This window comes from Leptidea sinapis, chromosome 14 (genome assembly GCF_905404315.1).
Source record: "Leptidea sinapis chromosome 14, ilLepSina1.1, whole genome shotgun sequence".
NCBI lineage: Eukaryota > Metazoa > Arthropoda > Insecta > Lepidoptera > Pieridae > Leptidea > Leptidea sinapis.
Window position 1 is genome coordinate 10,857,160 of NC_066278.1, and position 15,822 is coordinate 10,872,981.

General features: G+C 35.7%; 1 protein-coding gene across 1 annotated transcript; it reads right to left on the reverse strand.

Moving 5' to 3' along the window:
* LOC126968005 (keratin, type II cytoskeletal 4-like) lies at positions 1 to 8,826 on the reverse strand. Its single transcript, XM_050812781.1, has 9 exons — positions 8,678 to 8,826; positions 8,362 to 8,535; positions 8,125 to 8,279; positions 7,602 to 7,862; positions 7,081 to 7,173; positions 6,171 to 6,553; positions 5,762 to 5,941; positions 1,129 to 1,291; positions 1 to 129 (listed from the first exon to the last, which is right to left on the reverse strand). The coding sequence occupies exons 2-9, from the start codon at positions 8,369 to 8,371 to the stop codon at positions 34 to 36; spliced, it is 1,341 nt and encodes a 446-aa protein (XP_050668738.1). The 5' UTR covers positions 8,372 to 8,535; positions 8,678 to 8,826; the 3' UTR covers positions 1 to 33.
* Between the last annotated feature and the right edge of the window lie 6,996 nt (positions 8,827 to 15,822).

Below are 15,822 nucleotides of genomic sequence, written 5' to 3' on the forward strand. Positions count from 1 at the left end.
TTACAATTGGTATTATTTATTTACAGTATATTATTACTTATCATTATTAGCTCTGTTCATTATTTGGGCTGTAATTCTCTTCTCGGCTCTCAGAATTTGATCAATGACAGCTTCATTCATTGCTTTCAGCTGAAACAAAATAAATATATGTAGTGTTTCTTTTTTCTTATTATTTTATTGTGTACTGATATTACACATTTGCCAACTTTGGATTTCACCAGTCCTTGGATTACTATGAGTTGCTCAATCGACTTGGAAATATATATATATATATATATATATATATATATATATATAGAGTTGTTATTACATTCAAGAAAGAAACCAATGGTTATTTTCAAAATTTTCTGAAGCTTATGGTGTTTCAGTAAAGCTGTAGAAAACATTATATAGTTTTTTTTAACACATTAGATATTTTAGACAGAGTTATAACCGATAAGATTAATAACCGGATAAATATTCATTTTCCTACATATCAAGAAGGTTTTTTTTACTTCTTTTTTTAGAAGTCGGCTGAAGAAGTATTTTAATTTTTAATTTCCATGCTAGATAAATTATACATATTGAATAGGTGTAGATGTCATTTTGAAAAAATTTTACAGCTCTATATACTGCAGAAGGATATCAAAATAAAATACTGACTTCGAATTTCATATTTATATACGTATGATGAAATGAATGAATATAGGACATAGGCTGTCTTCGGAAATGCGATAATTGGCGACAGATATTTGAAAATTGAAGTATTGTCCTTTAATATCAGGCAAGAAGCATCCTTGACAAATAACAAAAACCAGTCAATAATATACTTTATACATTTTTATAAAAAAAAATCCTTTATTAAATTTTGCAATCTTGATATTTATTATTTGTTGTTATACTTATGGTGTTATTAGTATTATTAAAAATAAACGCAATATTATTAACAATCTGTCAAAATTTCAGCTTATTATTGCGGTTCATATGATACAAAAAATTGACAGACAGAATGTCTTCTTCAAGGTGACGAGCACAATTATAGTGTCGCTCAGAATTTAGGGTTTTCCAAGAATCCTGAGCGGCATTGCATTGGAATGGGCAGGGCGTATTAATGACCATCAGCTGAACAATAATAGTAGGTTAACTCACCGATTCTTCAAATTCATGTTTAACTGTCCTAATATTTTTATAGTATTCATCTTTCGCCTGCTCAGCTTTTTTCGATAACTCCTTCATCTCAACGATATCTTTTGTCACTCTTTTGTATACCTCCTGGCATTTCTTCTCCTTTTTTTTTGCGTTGTGGACATCGCTGGAACAAATATCAAATCAGTTATCAATCATCTATACATACAACAAAATCGTACGATTTTCACATAATATGTACATTAACAATTTTGTAAAAATTACTGGAAGTAGTGAGAAATACGTAAAAATTGTTATTTTTATCTGTGTGTGGTTTCGTAAATTTTTTTTATCATATAGAAGCTACTCACTGTGGTTCTTAGATATATTGCTTAAAAAAACGATGCACATAAACTTAAGATATTAGTTTTTGAATTTAGTTTATTAGTTTTTAAATTTAGTTATTTTTTTTGTTCTCTTGCAACACCAGAGGAATCACAAAGCGTTGCCGGCCTTTAAGTTACGAGGGTAACGCTGAAAGTCTTTAGAACTGGCCACTAGTAAGCAATTTAATAAAAATATAGCTTAAAATTTGCAATTGGAACTCTGCCAATATGGTGATGTATTTTATTAATTTGTCATTTGTTTTTCAATTTGGCGGCAAATTGAAATTTGTCTGTCGTGCTAGCATGAACTTAACGCGAGATAATTTTCGTGATATGACTTATAATTATTATGATAGACTACAATTGGTCTTTAACGATGAATCCGCATTTTTTTAATAAAGAGCTTAAACATGGCAGCACTAATCTCACCGATTTTCAGAATGGTTTAGGGAAATGTTCGGGAAACAACCTGACAGTAGGATCCTTTTTCACCACGCCAAAACGCACGACTTCTCCCGTTTCGTGCAAGTGCTCTTCCAACTGAGCTAACCGTTCGAGTGACTTATCGTCATAAAATCTTCTATGCTTTGTTCAACTCTTCAGGTCGTGGCTGACTATTTGGTGACGTCACACATGAAATTACTAGATCACCCGCCGTATAGCTCCAACATCGCACCTTACGATTTTTATTTATTCCCACAAATAAAAAACTTGACGAAAAGCTTTTATGGTCGATGAGGCAGCTGTGGATGCGTTTTAAAGGACCGTCGAAGAAACCCGAAGGGCGAGTGGGCAATGTGCCTTTCTCAGTGGTTTCATCGGATGCAGTGATGAACTGAAGTGAATGGTCACTATTTTGAAAATATATAATTTAAACTAATAATTTGCTAGTTTAATTTAATTTCAACGCTTTACGTCTCACACTGCTAAGTTCATTTGTAATATACCTTGATTTATTATAATATCACTAATAGTGTACCCGTGACATTACAATGTCACTAATACCACTACTTAATTGTAATATCGTCGCAATATACCTGCGACATATATAATAGTCAGTTGCAATAGCCGATTATTCGAATTTTTAATATAAGGTATCTAAATGACACTACAAATCAAGCATCGCTCCCGACCCGCCAATGCCCCCCATTTTTTTCTGGGAGACCTAAATCACCAACTTTGAGAAAGACTGCGAACAGCCGATCTCTAGTTTAAGATTATTTTGAATCTAGATTTTATGTGATCCATCAATTAATCCTGTATCTTAATTTCTAAATCTAGCTAGATCAAAAATAAATAAAAAATACCAATACATCATCCCAGAAATGGAACGAAAAAATAGATCAAAAAAATTAATTAATGAGAACTTGCACCAAATGTTGACAAACCTCAATGTTGTTTACACTCTTGTAATAAGAATGGAATTAGTTATTTATGCAACTGTTGTGTAATAAGGGGTATTAAAACACGAATGTGGTGAGTGTTTTAATACCTAATTATCAACAGTTGCATACAAGATTTTATCTACACCCAGAATATGAATCCTCTAAAAGATTCTGGAACATTTAGCTTACTGCTAACATTAAAACGCCAGTCCTAGTAGTAACCTAATATCATTCATTACTGATTATATACAAATAAACTAAGTATTAATGAAACAATTCTTTATTTTAGTAGAACTTACATTTAGTATAGTGCAATAATTAAAATTCACTCGAATATAATGTTCTTTTGCAGCGTGTAAAATGAATCGCTCATTTTTTGTAAACTAAACAATAAAAATATCGAAGAAAAATGGCGGGGATTCGAATAACCTACTATTTTTTTACGGCGCGCGACGTTCTGGTAGTGTGGAACGCGCGTAAACGAAAATGTTCTTTTTTTGAAATTCATACAGATACCACGCATCGAGCAATAAGAATGTCGGTGTCTGTTGAAACTGTTTGCGCATGAAGGGATTAAAAAAAAACATAGGAGTGTTGTTATGAAATTCAGTACAACATTACAACACTCTTTTGGATGATGTAATGGTTATTAGAACATTAGGTGTTTTAATGTTGGCAATAAGCTAACTGTTTCAGAATCTTTAATAGAGGATTTAAAGCATGGGTGTAGATAAAGTAAATTACGATACAATTATACAAGTGCGCAAAGTAACAAGCTCAGCTACATTCTTGCACGCTCTTATCAACGTGTGGGAAAGTGGTACTTTGCGAACGCAAATGCATGCGCAAAATCGAACTTTGCGCACGATTATAGGAAAACATATATACAGGTTGAATCAAAGTTATGGGACATGAAGCGAAAATACCATAAATATCGTAGATAGGGTATTTTTCTGAAAGAAGACTTTATGTTATTTTTAAAAGTTAGTAATTCTGCATTCAAAGATTTTCTAAAAATTACTTACGTCGTCTGGGAATCGAACCGACTTAAATGTAAAAAAACACCCCTACTTTTATGATATGAACATATGAGAAAGTAGTCAATTAAGTGGGTATTTTTTGTAAATTAATTAATTAAATGCTCAAAATGTGGTCCCTCCTGTCTTACGCAAATCGAAGCAATGAGTCCACTGCTTTTTGATTTTCTTATAAATTTATGGTGAATACTCGATATGATATGGCACAATTCTGTTTGTAACTTGCCCACATACTCATATCGCTTTTAAACTAAACAAAAAAAACTATGCTATAAAGTATTTTGATTATAAAGTGGTTACTTATTTACGAATAATCAATGCTATCTATGGAATGATATGATCTCTACTTTTCGAACATCGTCATCGGCAATAAATAACTTTCTTGAAATTTGACTCAAACATTTTACGTTGCTCCTTCCTTTTAAAATACTATGTTACTTAAGAAGAGCTATTAGTTTTTGTCCATTCTTTCGATTGGCATCATAAAAGTAGGGATGTTTTTTTGTACATTTAAGTCGGTTCGAGTCCCAGACGAGGCAAGTAATTTTTAGAAAATCTTTGAATGCAGAGTTACTAACTTTTAAAAATAACATAAAGTCTCCTTTCAGTAAACTACCCTATCTACGATATTTAAGGTACTTCCCCTTCATGTCCCATAACTTTGGGACACCCTGTATATTGCAACAAGTAATGAAGCTACATCAGGTCGTAAAAGGGGCTTAGACACGGGGAGAACTGATAAGAAATTCCCAGCCAAATTTCTTAGCCTACATAATAAAATATTATACAATTTTAGGTACCCTGCAGAGGATCAGTCAGAAACCATACATCTTCTGTAATATAATCTAATATTCCATATTAAGCCTTCTTTGTCAAAGAAGCTTTAATATATTTCCTTAATTTGTGCTCTCTTGTCAACGTGTGGGAAAGTGGTACTTTGCGAACGCAAATGCATGCGCAAAATCGAACTTTGCGCACGATAATAGGAAAACATATATATATTGCAACAACACTTGTGTAAATGAAATGAAGCTACAGCAGTTCGTAAAAGGGGCTTAGACACAGGGAGAACTATAAAGAAATTCCCAGCCAAATTTCTTAGCCTACATAATAAAATATTATACAATTTTAGGAAGCCTGCACAGGATCAGTTGGGAACCATACAACTTCTGTAATATAATCTACTATACTATATTAAGCCTTCTTTGTCAAAGAAGCTTTAATATATTTCCTTAATTTGTGCTCTCTTGTCAACGTGTGGGAAAGTGGTACTTTGCGAACGCAAATGCATGCGCAAATTCGAACTTTGCGCACGATAATAGGAAAACATATATATATTGCAACAACACTTGTGTAAATAAAATGAAGCTACATCAGTTCGTAAAAGGGGCTTAGACACAGGGAGAACTATAAAGAAATTCCCAGCCTAATTTCTTAGCCTACATAATAAAATATTATAAAATTTTAGGAAGCCTGCACAGGATCAGTCGGGAACCATACAACTTCTGTAATATAATCTACTATACTATATTAAGCCTTCTTTGTCAAAGAAGCTTTTATATATTTCCTTAATTTGAGCTCAGTGAGTCCTAGTATTCTGCCTGGTATTTATTGTAAAACGCAATTAATTTCTTTAACTTCATTTCTTTAGAATTCTTTTTGATGTCATTTCAATCACTACCACCGCCTCGAAAACAAATTGCGCTCTGAGAGAGAAGAAACGGTGCAAGAAACTCTCCCAGCATTGTAAAATATGCTTATTGTAAAATTGAATAAATAAATAAATAAATATAATCTGAATACATCTGATTATAGCTACACACATAAGTAAAAAACAAAAAAAGTCTACCTCTTCAATTGATTTTTCACTTGCAATCTTGCAGACATTGTATCCTGTCGCCTTGCATTAATTTCTTCCCGAGTAGCCTTCAGCTCAGCAAACTGTGCCTCCAAGTCGCTAATCTCTGCCTTAAGAACACACAGCTCACCTTCTTCAGCATCACCTCCAAAATCATCGTTCTCTTGATCACTGAAATGAAATTGCACCTTCTTAATGTATTTTATAATTATACATTACAACAAGAGGTGAAACATTCCATCTTATTATAATATTAAAAATATCATTATACCACACTAGAGGTTGATTTCAGATGCACACTTAGATTAGCTGTTAAGTATTCAGCTTCAATATGGGGACCCCATTTAAATTTGGAAGAGTAAAAAATAACATAAGGTTCCCGTTTAGTAATAAAACTCACTTTAAAGACTCTGTAAGTTTCATAATCTCATCCAATTCAGTATATGCTGAATCCAGATTGGCTTTAGTTGTTTGTAAATTCTTCACACAATTCTCTTTCTCCATCAGTGTGGCACTGAGAGACTTTGTCTTCTCTACCATCTCCTCTTGATTCTTTAAAGCTTTTGCTAACTGGCTCCTCACATCTTCCTCATCATGGACAATTAATGCGCGCTTTTTCTCTACTTCAGCCAACAGTGATTCCAAATTGGTCTTCTTCTGTTCATAGACCAATTCCATCTGATTATGAGCCTTTAGTGCTATATTGTACTTCTCTTTTTCATCTTTTAAACTCTCATTTTCTTGATGTAGTTCATTTTCAAACACTTTAATCTCATGATTAATCTGCAATAAAAAAAAATAACAGAAAAGTATTTTTTCAATTGAATATGGGGTTAAGCAACACTGTGTGTTATGATCATAATTATATGCAGTGGTTCCATTTACAGTGTTACTAGTGAAGTTTACTATATTGTCTTTATTGTGTAATATGTTACTTTTTTGCACTTATAATTAATGTTAGATAGTATGACAAGACTGCTTCCATGTTTTATATATATATATATACTCTGCAAAGCCTAGCAGTGTTGACTCTCATCTGGGAGACACTATTTGATGTATTGGTTGTATTTAATGTGTTTTCACCTTTAGAATTTATAATAGGAATGTTTATATGACACTCTTACAGTGAGGATTCCTACACACATCTGTGAAGAAATTCAGATTGTGTGTATAGTTAAGCAAGTGAAACTGGGCTTGCAAAAAAGCTGCACATCAGATGTCGAGTTGCAGAAAATAGCTTGTAAATATGTTTACATGATAATATTAAGTTGCTTCTAATTCCTTCTAACAACAAATTTAATATTGCTTACCTTTTCTAATCTCTCTGTTCTCCTACCCTTCTCCGCAGCTTGTTCATTCATGATATTCAACAAATGATTTTTTTTATCTTCTAATGCTCGCAACTGAAAAATAATAAACACTTATTAATAAATAATAAATTTCAAATTATATTCTATTGTTAATACATATAGGTAAAAATTTAGTACTTGGTTAATACATAGAGGTAAAGATTTAGTATTAAGTGCTTGGCACTAGAAGCGGGAGACTTTAGTCTTTTGTTTATAATAAAATTTTGGTGATTTTGTCTCATGCACAGCAGAATTAACACTCAAGAAAACTTACAATATTTGGATACTTTGTTGTAATTATTGTTGTTGTAATTATATCCCTAATGAACTAAATAACATTTACAGTGTCTTAACAACAGTGATATCCACATGTACACCAGCAGATGGCTGTAAGCCAACTGTAATACTTGTATACAGATGCTGACAACTTTTAGAAGTCAACTTCTCTTGCAGTGTGGAAGTGTGAAGCTATAAAGATTTACCTGTTCCGCTTTAGAGAATAATTCCTCTTCAAACATAGCAACCTCATTCATTTGATGATCTTGAAACACCAATAAATTAAACAGCAAAAGGAGAATGGCTCGTGATCTCTTAGGAATGGGTTGCAGGATATGGCCTATGTAGATAGGTGTAGTCATTGCTGGCATTCCTCTAACCAAGTGGTTGATCACACGGGTCATATTTAGAACAGGAATAAGATCTTGGTAGTATACAGTGTGATCATTGACACATTCATCAGAGGGCTGAAATAAAATATATAAAATTTATAAAAAAAAGTTTTCACAATACAAATATTGCTACCTCTCACCCTTCCATTAGACCTTGCTTACTGGCAGGAATCCGAGAGTATCTAAGTACTCATCACTGAATTTTTAGTACATATATAATTTAACTAGATCTTACAATATTGATAACATTGTAATGTGAACAAATATAAGATGATGTATGAAAATACATATTGTAAATTTCATGCATTTTGATTTATAAAAGTAAAATAACATTTACGTTTACTATAACGTCTGCATCTATACCGAGCTTATGAAAAATTTCAAAAACAGCTCCCATCAATCTCTGTGCTGACTTTAAATCAGCAGTCTTCAACTGATAATGGGGAAAATATTCATTCCAATTCTCAATTAAATTATCAGTTATGTCCGATTCTGAAAAATAATATATGCGCAATATTAAGTTTAGTCTGTTAATAAAATTATCTAATCGCAAAATTAGTAATAAAATACGTACTTTGTTCCATTTTAAACTTTTATAACTTCTTTAAATTTCTTGCAACCAAGTTGAGGAAATCTGATCCAATGTCGAATTAGCACAAATTTTAAAATGGAAACATTCGGTCTTCAACTCTTCAATTATTCATCAACCAACGGCAACACGGTGCGAATTCGGATTTAAGTACCTCCCCTGTTACAACATGCAAGAGTATTCAATTTTACAATCCAAAATTTGGGATGAGAAAGATTCGAAAATCACTAACATTTCTTTCCAAGTAACAACAATCAAAAGTTTCTTAGAGGTGTATTAATATAATTTATGTAGTTCTTACTTGTAAATACTGGTTCTTATTTCTTTATCAAATTATATTTCGCTGCAGTATCATCAATCATATTTACTGCACACTATTTATTAATTTATTTTAATTATTAGAATATGGAATTTCAAACTCAAAGCTAAAATCTGTTACAAAATACAAAATTGAAAATTCAAACAAAAGTCGACAAAAAACGACAACCAAAGAGTAAACACCAAAGAGTTTTTTTTTTTTGGTTCTGTTCGTCCATCTGGACAGGCTCACAAAAGAGTATAATAATATGTAAACACTAAACTGTAATTATTACCAACTGCATCAACCTAGCATACTAGCGTAATAGATAGAGTCTAACAATATCAAACAATCTAAAGTGTCTTGCTGTCACATCGGAGTTTGTTTACATTGAGTTTATTGACTATTTCTAAGCCAACATGGGTAAAACCTTAAAATAATAACGCTTAGAACGTGAGTAGGCCCAAGCAAAATGAAGCAGTTTCAATGTGGTCTTTTATGACCACATACGTTTCCCGCCGCGTCAGTGTCATTCTGTCAACTTCCAGGACAAGAAGTACGCGAAATTTATTTGAAAAATTATTGTACGGCTCGCTATGATGGCTGCTTTGACGTTTGTCCACTCATGGAGTTTCGAATTAATTACTTATTACATTGAAGGAGCAAATTACTGTTCTTCATTGTCAATAGTGACGTGCAGTTAGTCATAAAAATTTATAGAATGTATAATTTTAGGACACAAAATTTATTTATTACATTGATTTCTAAACTATATTAAGGTCCCGCGTCATTTATTTTTTATTTTTATAAGATTTGAATTATTATTGGTGTACTTATTTACCACAAAACACCGCATTTGTTTTTCGTAATTCAAAATTTTTAAAAATGAAATCTAATACGATCGTCACATAGGATCGCTGGCCAGCACAATTACAACCTCCGGCAAACTCGCGTGAATGCTCAATGCAAAACAAAGCAGTTTCAACTTGACGTTGCTTTTTTTTTATGGAATAGGAGGACATACGAGCGTACGGGTCACCTGGTGTTAAGTGATCACCGCCGCCCACATTCTCTTGCAACACCAGAGGAATCACAAGAGCGTTGCCGGCCTTTAAGGAAGGTGTACGCGCTTTTTTTGAAGGTACCCATGTCGTATTGTCCCGGAAATACCGCACAAGGAAGATAGTAAATCAAAATTTTATGTTTCTTGTGTTTCACATAATTCACAAATTATTTGCACAGTATTGTTTCTGTGTAACGTTTATTTGCGTTCATTAGTTCAGTTCAATAGAAGGCATTGAATATTATATTGTATTCCAGACGAACTTGACGAAACATACATTTCAGCAGCTCTAATGGAAACAGTCAAAAAAGATGCTTTTGAAAGAGATCATTAAATGATAATGACAGAGCATATTCTTCATGTTGAAGTTCAGAACAAAACGAGGGATGGAATAAAAGAAGAGATAAAATCATTGATCTTAAGTGTGCAGGGTGATAGTTCCAGTAGTAGTTCAGACGAATCTATGGAAATATAAATATTAGAATCAGTTTTTGATTATAATAAATAAAGTCTGTTCGTCTTCCTTTATGACTTTTATTGAGCGAAGCGAGGCTTGACTCCAATTCATTTTGTGTTAAATTGTTTCTCGGTCATTTCTGGACGGATTTAAAAATAAAGGGAACTCATAAAAAGGTTTCAAAATTTTCTAGGTTGATATCGAGACAGAATTTTGAATTTCGGCTTTGTTAACGCGAGATGTAAATAATACGCACACACACATGTCAAATCACAAACTTTTATTCGTCCATATTTATGCTTAAGGCTTCATGCTAATAAAAGCTATAAAATACTAAAAGCGCGTTTCATTCTTAAGCAACTACATTTACAGCGCCATCTATGATCTAGGCGGGACAACATATTATATATACTACTGTGAGCGTCGAATTACACAGGCTTGATACAATTATTACAGTTAAATACAAACATGATTTACAAATTATTCTAAATTAGCACGCGCTATTTATGTTTCTTACAGAAACGTATAATACAAATAAAAACTATTATAATTATTTAAAAAAGTTTGAGCACCCATGATATCGGGATAAATGCTTTACACAAACGCATTTAGCCTAAAATTTCTTGTGATAACCTAAAATTTACAATCATCATACCTCAACTATTACAATGTTTAAAACACAGTCCAACTTGACAGGAGAGTAATGGACATTAAACTGTTTCAAAATGGTTTCATGGTCCTCATCTATTCCGTGTATTTCTAACAAATAGGTTTTAAAGTAAGGATAGCTATCTCACTTTCACAGAGGGATCATCTATTACAATAGTACTACTCTAAGTTTTCAATGACAGGAGTCTATTAGACACTATATTGTTTTAAAACGGTTTCCTGGTATTAATCTATTTCGTCTCTTTCTCACACCTAGGTTTTTATGTAAGGATAAATTCAAATTCAAATATTATTATTCAAAATAGGATGTGACATCACTTACTGAAAGTCAAAAACTACCACCCATTCCAAAACGAATGCCTCAGGCCTGAGAAGAATAGGTGCAACAAACTCAGCGGGCTTTTTTTTTATCGAAAACACAACAAAGTAATATTGAACAAGTAAACTTGTTATTTAACAGCCTGAGGGCGGTCACTACATTCCCAACCTGTGGTCATTAAGAAACTCATTTATGTTATAGTAACCTTTAACACACAAACGTTTTTTAACGATTCTTTTGAATAACATAATACTTTTGTTTCGAACATTTTCTGAGATCTTGTTGTAAAAGCATATACATCGACCCACAAAAGACTTACTAACTCGACTTAGACTTAGCCTAGACTCAGGAATAGGCATTATAAAATTATATCTGTTTCTTGTGTTAACCATAATAGTTATGACAGTTTCTAGCAAATTCACTTATGTGCCTATGAACATACATTACATTATCAAGAATATATTGGGAAGCAACTGTCAAGATGTTAATTTCTTAGAATTTTGCTCTCAATGATTCTTTAGGACCTAGGTTATAAATAGCGCGAATAGCCCTCTTCTGCAGCACAAATATTGTATTAATATCGGCAGCGTTGCCCCATAGCAATATACCATATGACATAAAGTATACTAGCCTTTCCGCATCGGCCGTGTCCGCGGGCACTGGTAATTCAAAAAACAATGAGAGCGGCTGTGCCGCGGGGCACTCTTTTACCTCATCCAGTTTTCACCCTTATTAGGTGTACAAGATGGTTTATTTGCCTACGCAGTTATGAACGAGTGAATTCCCAAACACATTTCGATCCGTTACGATTCAAGGCCACCAATATTCGACGTCATAGCTTTACGGACAAAGCACTTATGTGTCCACTTGTTCCCGGCCGGCGCAGCGAGCGGTCGTTATCAAGACTTTACACGAAGATCGTTCTTTGTGGAGATTTAAGCTTAATTTTATAATTAACATATACTATTCATTACAAAAACATAAAAGGAAATAAATAAAACAAGTAATTAACAATAATAACAATATTTATTTTAAAATATACCTATTTTTACACTTTTTTTCGAATGAAAAGTCTTTGTGAAATAAAAAAGAAAGACAATATGAATAATTTATAGATGGTCTTATAGCTTGTTTCAATAGCTTTCAGTGACAGTCACCCAAATCACCCTAGTTATAAGCATTTTATAACTACACGTAAAATAATACACACGGGGAAAATGCCGCGAAAATGCCGGAAGCTTGCCGATCTACAGTGTACAGCGAGATCCGGAGCGCGCCGATGCGGAAAGGCTAGTCTTGCCGTATCTATGTCAGTTAATTGGCTAATCTTTATAACCGCGTATGCTGCAGAACTAAGTGTGTTCGCCAATCTTTCAATACTTATCTCAGTTTCACACAGGGATCGTCTTTTACTCTAGTATACTAAGTTTATGATTCATTCTTAATTTAAACGTGTAAGTCGGAGCTTCTAGGGCTTAGTCTAAGAAATTAAAATATTGAAAAACGTTAATTACTTTAGAAACCATGGATATGGTGTAACAAAATAGAGAGTGATGTGTTGATCTGTCTCGTCGGATAGACAATTGATTTTTTTTAATTGATGAAAAACATATTAATACTAAATAACTAAATAAAAAAATACTAAATTAGGGAAACTCCGAGTATAGCCCTCTCCATTGCCCTCTGAGCGACCATGAGCTTTCTCGAAAGGCCCATAGTACGCGACCACCTCTGCGTACCGTAAGTCATCACTGGCAGCACACACTGGTTGAAAACCTTCGTCTTCACACACTACGGTATTTGGGACAAGAAAACTGCCCACCCTACTTGGATTCGACGAGTGACCTCTTTCTCAAAATTGGACCTGCCTAACTGGATTGTTTGTGCGAGGAAGATGTACTCGTCGACAATTTCGAGAGTACATTTCCCAATTGTTATGGGAGTCGGTGCGACATGGACATTTGACATGATCTTCGTCTTGTCCATGTTCATTTTGAGACCTACTCCTTGGGAAGCTGTATTGAGGCCATCGAGTATATGGCTTAAGTCTTCCAAGGTCTCTGCCATGATTACGATATCGTCTGTGAATCGAAGGTGAGTGATGTATTCGCCGTTGATGTTGATCCCCAGTCCGTTCCAGTCCAGAAGCTTAAAGACATCTTCCAACGCAGCGGTGAACAGCTTGGGTGATATGACATCGCCTTGTCTGACTCCGCGCTGCAGTCGGATAGGCTTCGAGCTCTGATCCTGGAGACGGACTGACATGGTGGCGTTTCTATACAAACACTTCAACACTTCGATATATCGGTAATCAATGTGGTACCTCTGGCGAGACTGAAGCACCGCCCAGGTCTCGATCGAATTAAAGGCTTTCTCATAGTCCACGAATGCCAACCATAGTAGCTGGTTATACTCCTCTGTCTTCTGTATAACCTGCCGCAGCGTATGTATGTGGTCTATGTGGTGCTAAAGCCTTTTCGGAATCGGGCTTGTTCGGGAGGCTGTAAGTCGTCGAGCCTGCGCACGGGACGATTCGTGATAACACTAGAAAACAGCTCATATCATGTATATGAGCTGCTCAGAAGTGATATGGGCCTATAGTTCTTCAAAAGCATTTTATCGCCCTTTTTGAAGAACAGCACCACTATATTTCTGTGCCATGCTTGCGGCGTTTTGCCCTCGAGGATGACAGAATTGAAGAGTTTCTGGAGAGTCTTGAGTACAGGTGTACCACCAGCTCTCAGAAGCTCAGCTGTAATTCCATCATCACCCGGCACCTTGTTGTTTTTAAGCTGTTTATGAGCCATACTAATCTCGTACAGGCTGACGTCTGGGATATCTTCGGTATAGTGTCGGGTTAATTTGGCTCTTGAGTCTACAACCTTGGTGGTAACAGGTGTCCATGCGGTCGTGTATAACTGTCCGTATAACTTCTCGACTTCCCTCAAAAGTTCGGGTTTAGACGAAACGACCCTGCTGTCAATGGTCTTCAGCTTTGTCAGTTGGCTCTGCCCGATCGACAAATCTCGTGCGAATACTTTTGAGCCTTTGTTACGCTCTATGGCCACCTTCACACAATCTGTATTGTTACAGCGTATATCGCGAGTCAATGACTTGGAGATCTGTCTATTTAGCTGCCTATACTGGGAAGCATCGTCCGGGGACTGAAGTGCCATTTGGCGTCTTACATCCATCAATTTGAAGGTATAGTCTGAGATTTTTCCGGTTCTTTTTGAACGGCTGGCCCTGAAGAACTTTGACCCAGCCGTTTGAACAGCTGCCACGAACTTGTTATTATATTCGTCCACGTCTACGCAGTCACCGAAGCATTCGAAGCGGTTTTGTAATTCGAGTTGAAAGTTTTCGGGGTTTTGGATCTGGATGGGTGCGGGTCGGAGCGTAGACTGCACCAATCAAGACCGCTCCAGTTTTGGATTGATATTCAAAGTGCCTCTTACTATGCGGTGATCACTCCCAGTTTTCACTGAGTTGATCACGAAGACATCATTGAATATATGTCTTTTAGTTGACATAATGAAGTCGATCTCATTTTTGGTGGCACCATCAGGGCGTCAGCCAGCATCTGGCCTCGAGCGTCCCGATTTCCATAACCAACTTGCCCCATTCTCACCTCATCGCCACTACATATGCCCAGTTTTGCGTTGAAGTCTCCCATCACAACGTTGAAGTGGTTCTTCAGAGTGTGAATGGCTGTTGAGATGTCCTCATACATGGCCTCCACCTCGTCGCGTCGTCTGAGTGAGTCGAAGTTGGAGCATAAACCTGAATGACCTTCAACGAATACCGTTTAGTAATTCTGAGTATTAGGTACCGCTACCCTAGTCGACACGCTCCCCACCTCAGTTACGTTGTTGACGAGAGACTTGTGAACGAGGAACTCAACACCACCCTGGGACAGTTGGTCACCCTCCCGGAAGTAGAGCATGTGTCCGGAATTTAGGATTATCGAGTCTTCACCCTGTCTTCAGACCTCAGATAACCCCACGACAACCCTAAGTAATCTGCTCACAGTTTCCTCTAGTTCCTCCAAATTCTCGACGGTCCGCAGTGTCTTGACATTGCTGCCAGGGCCAATGGTCTTCGTTTGTGGTAGCACTGCCACACCCAGGGGTTCTTAGCAGACCCTGCCCGTCGCTGATGTGGCTGCTACCGCGGCCACCACAAGTGGGGCCGCCGGGGACTGGGGGCCTGGGCCTTATTGTGTCTGTCAATTTAGGGGGTTTTCGCCATAACCGCCACGCTTGGCAGGTGGGTTGGCGATCGCAGTAAATGGTGTGCTCTTAACGGAAGATGCTGCCGCCCATCCTCCGTTGTTTGTATCCGTTAGTCGCCTCTTACGACACCCACGGGAGGAGATGGGGCGGTGCTATTCTGGTGCGACACAACACGCACGCATTATTTATACGCTAGTAAAAGTTCTAAATTTATGGTCAGTACAAAGTAGTATACTAGCTTAATACTAAGCTTAGGGAATCTTAGGAATTTCCACTATGTTAGATACTTAAACAAAGGTCTTATACCTTAGTTACCAGCCTTACCAGGTCATAAAATACCAAAAAAAACACTGTCAAATACGCATGATTATGTCAGCAGTCAGATGATTTGATAAAAATTAAAAA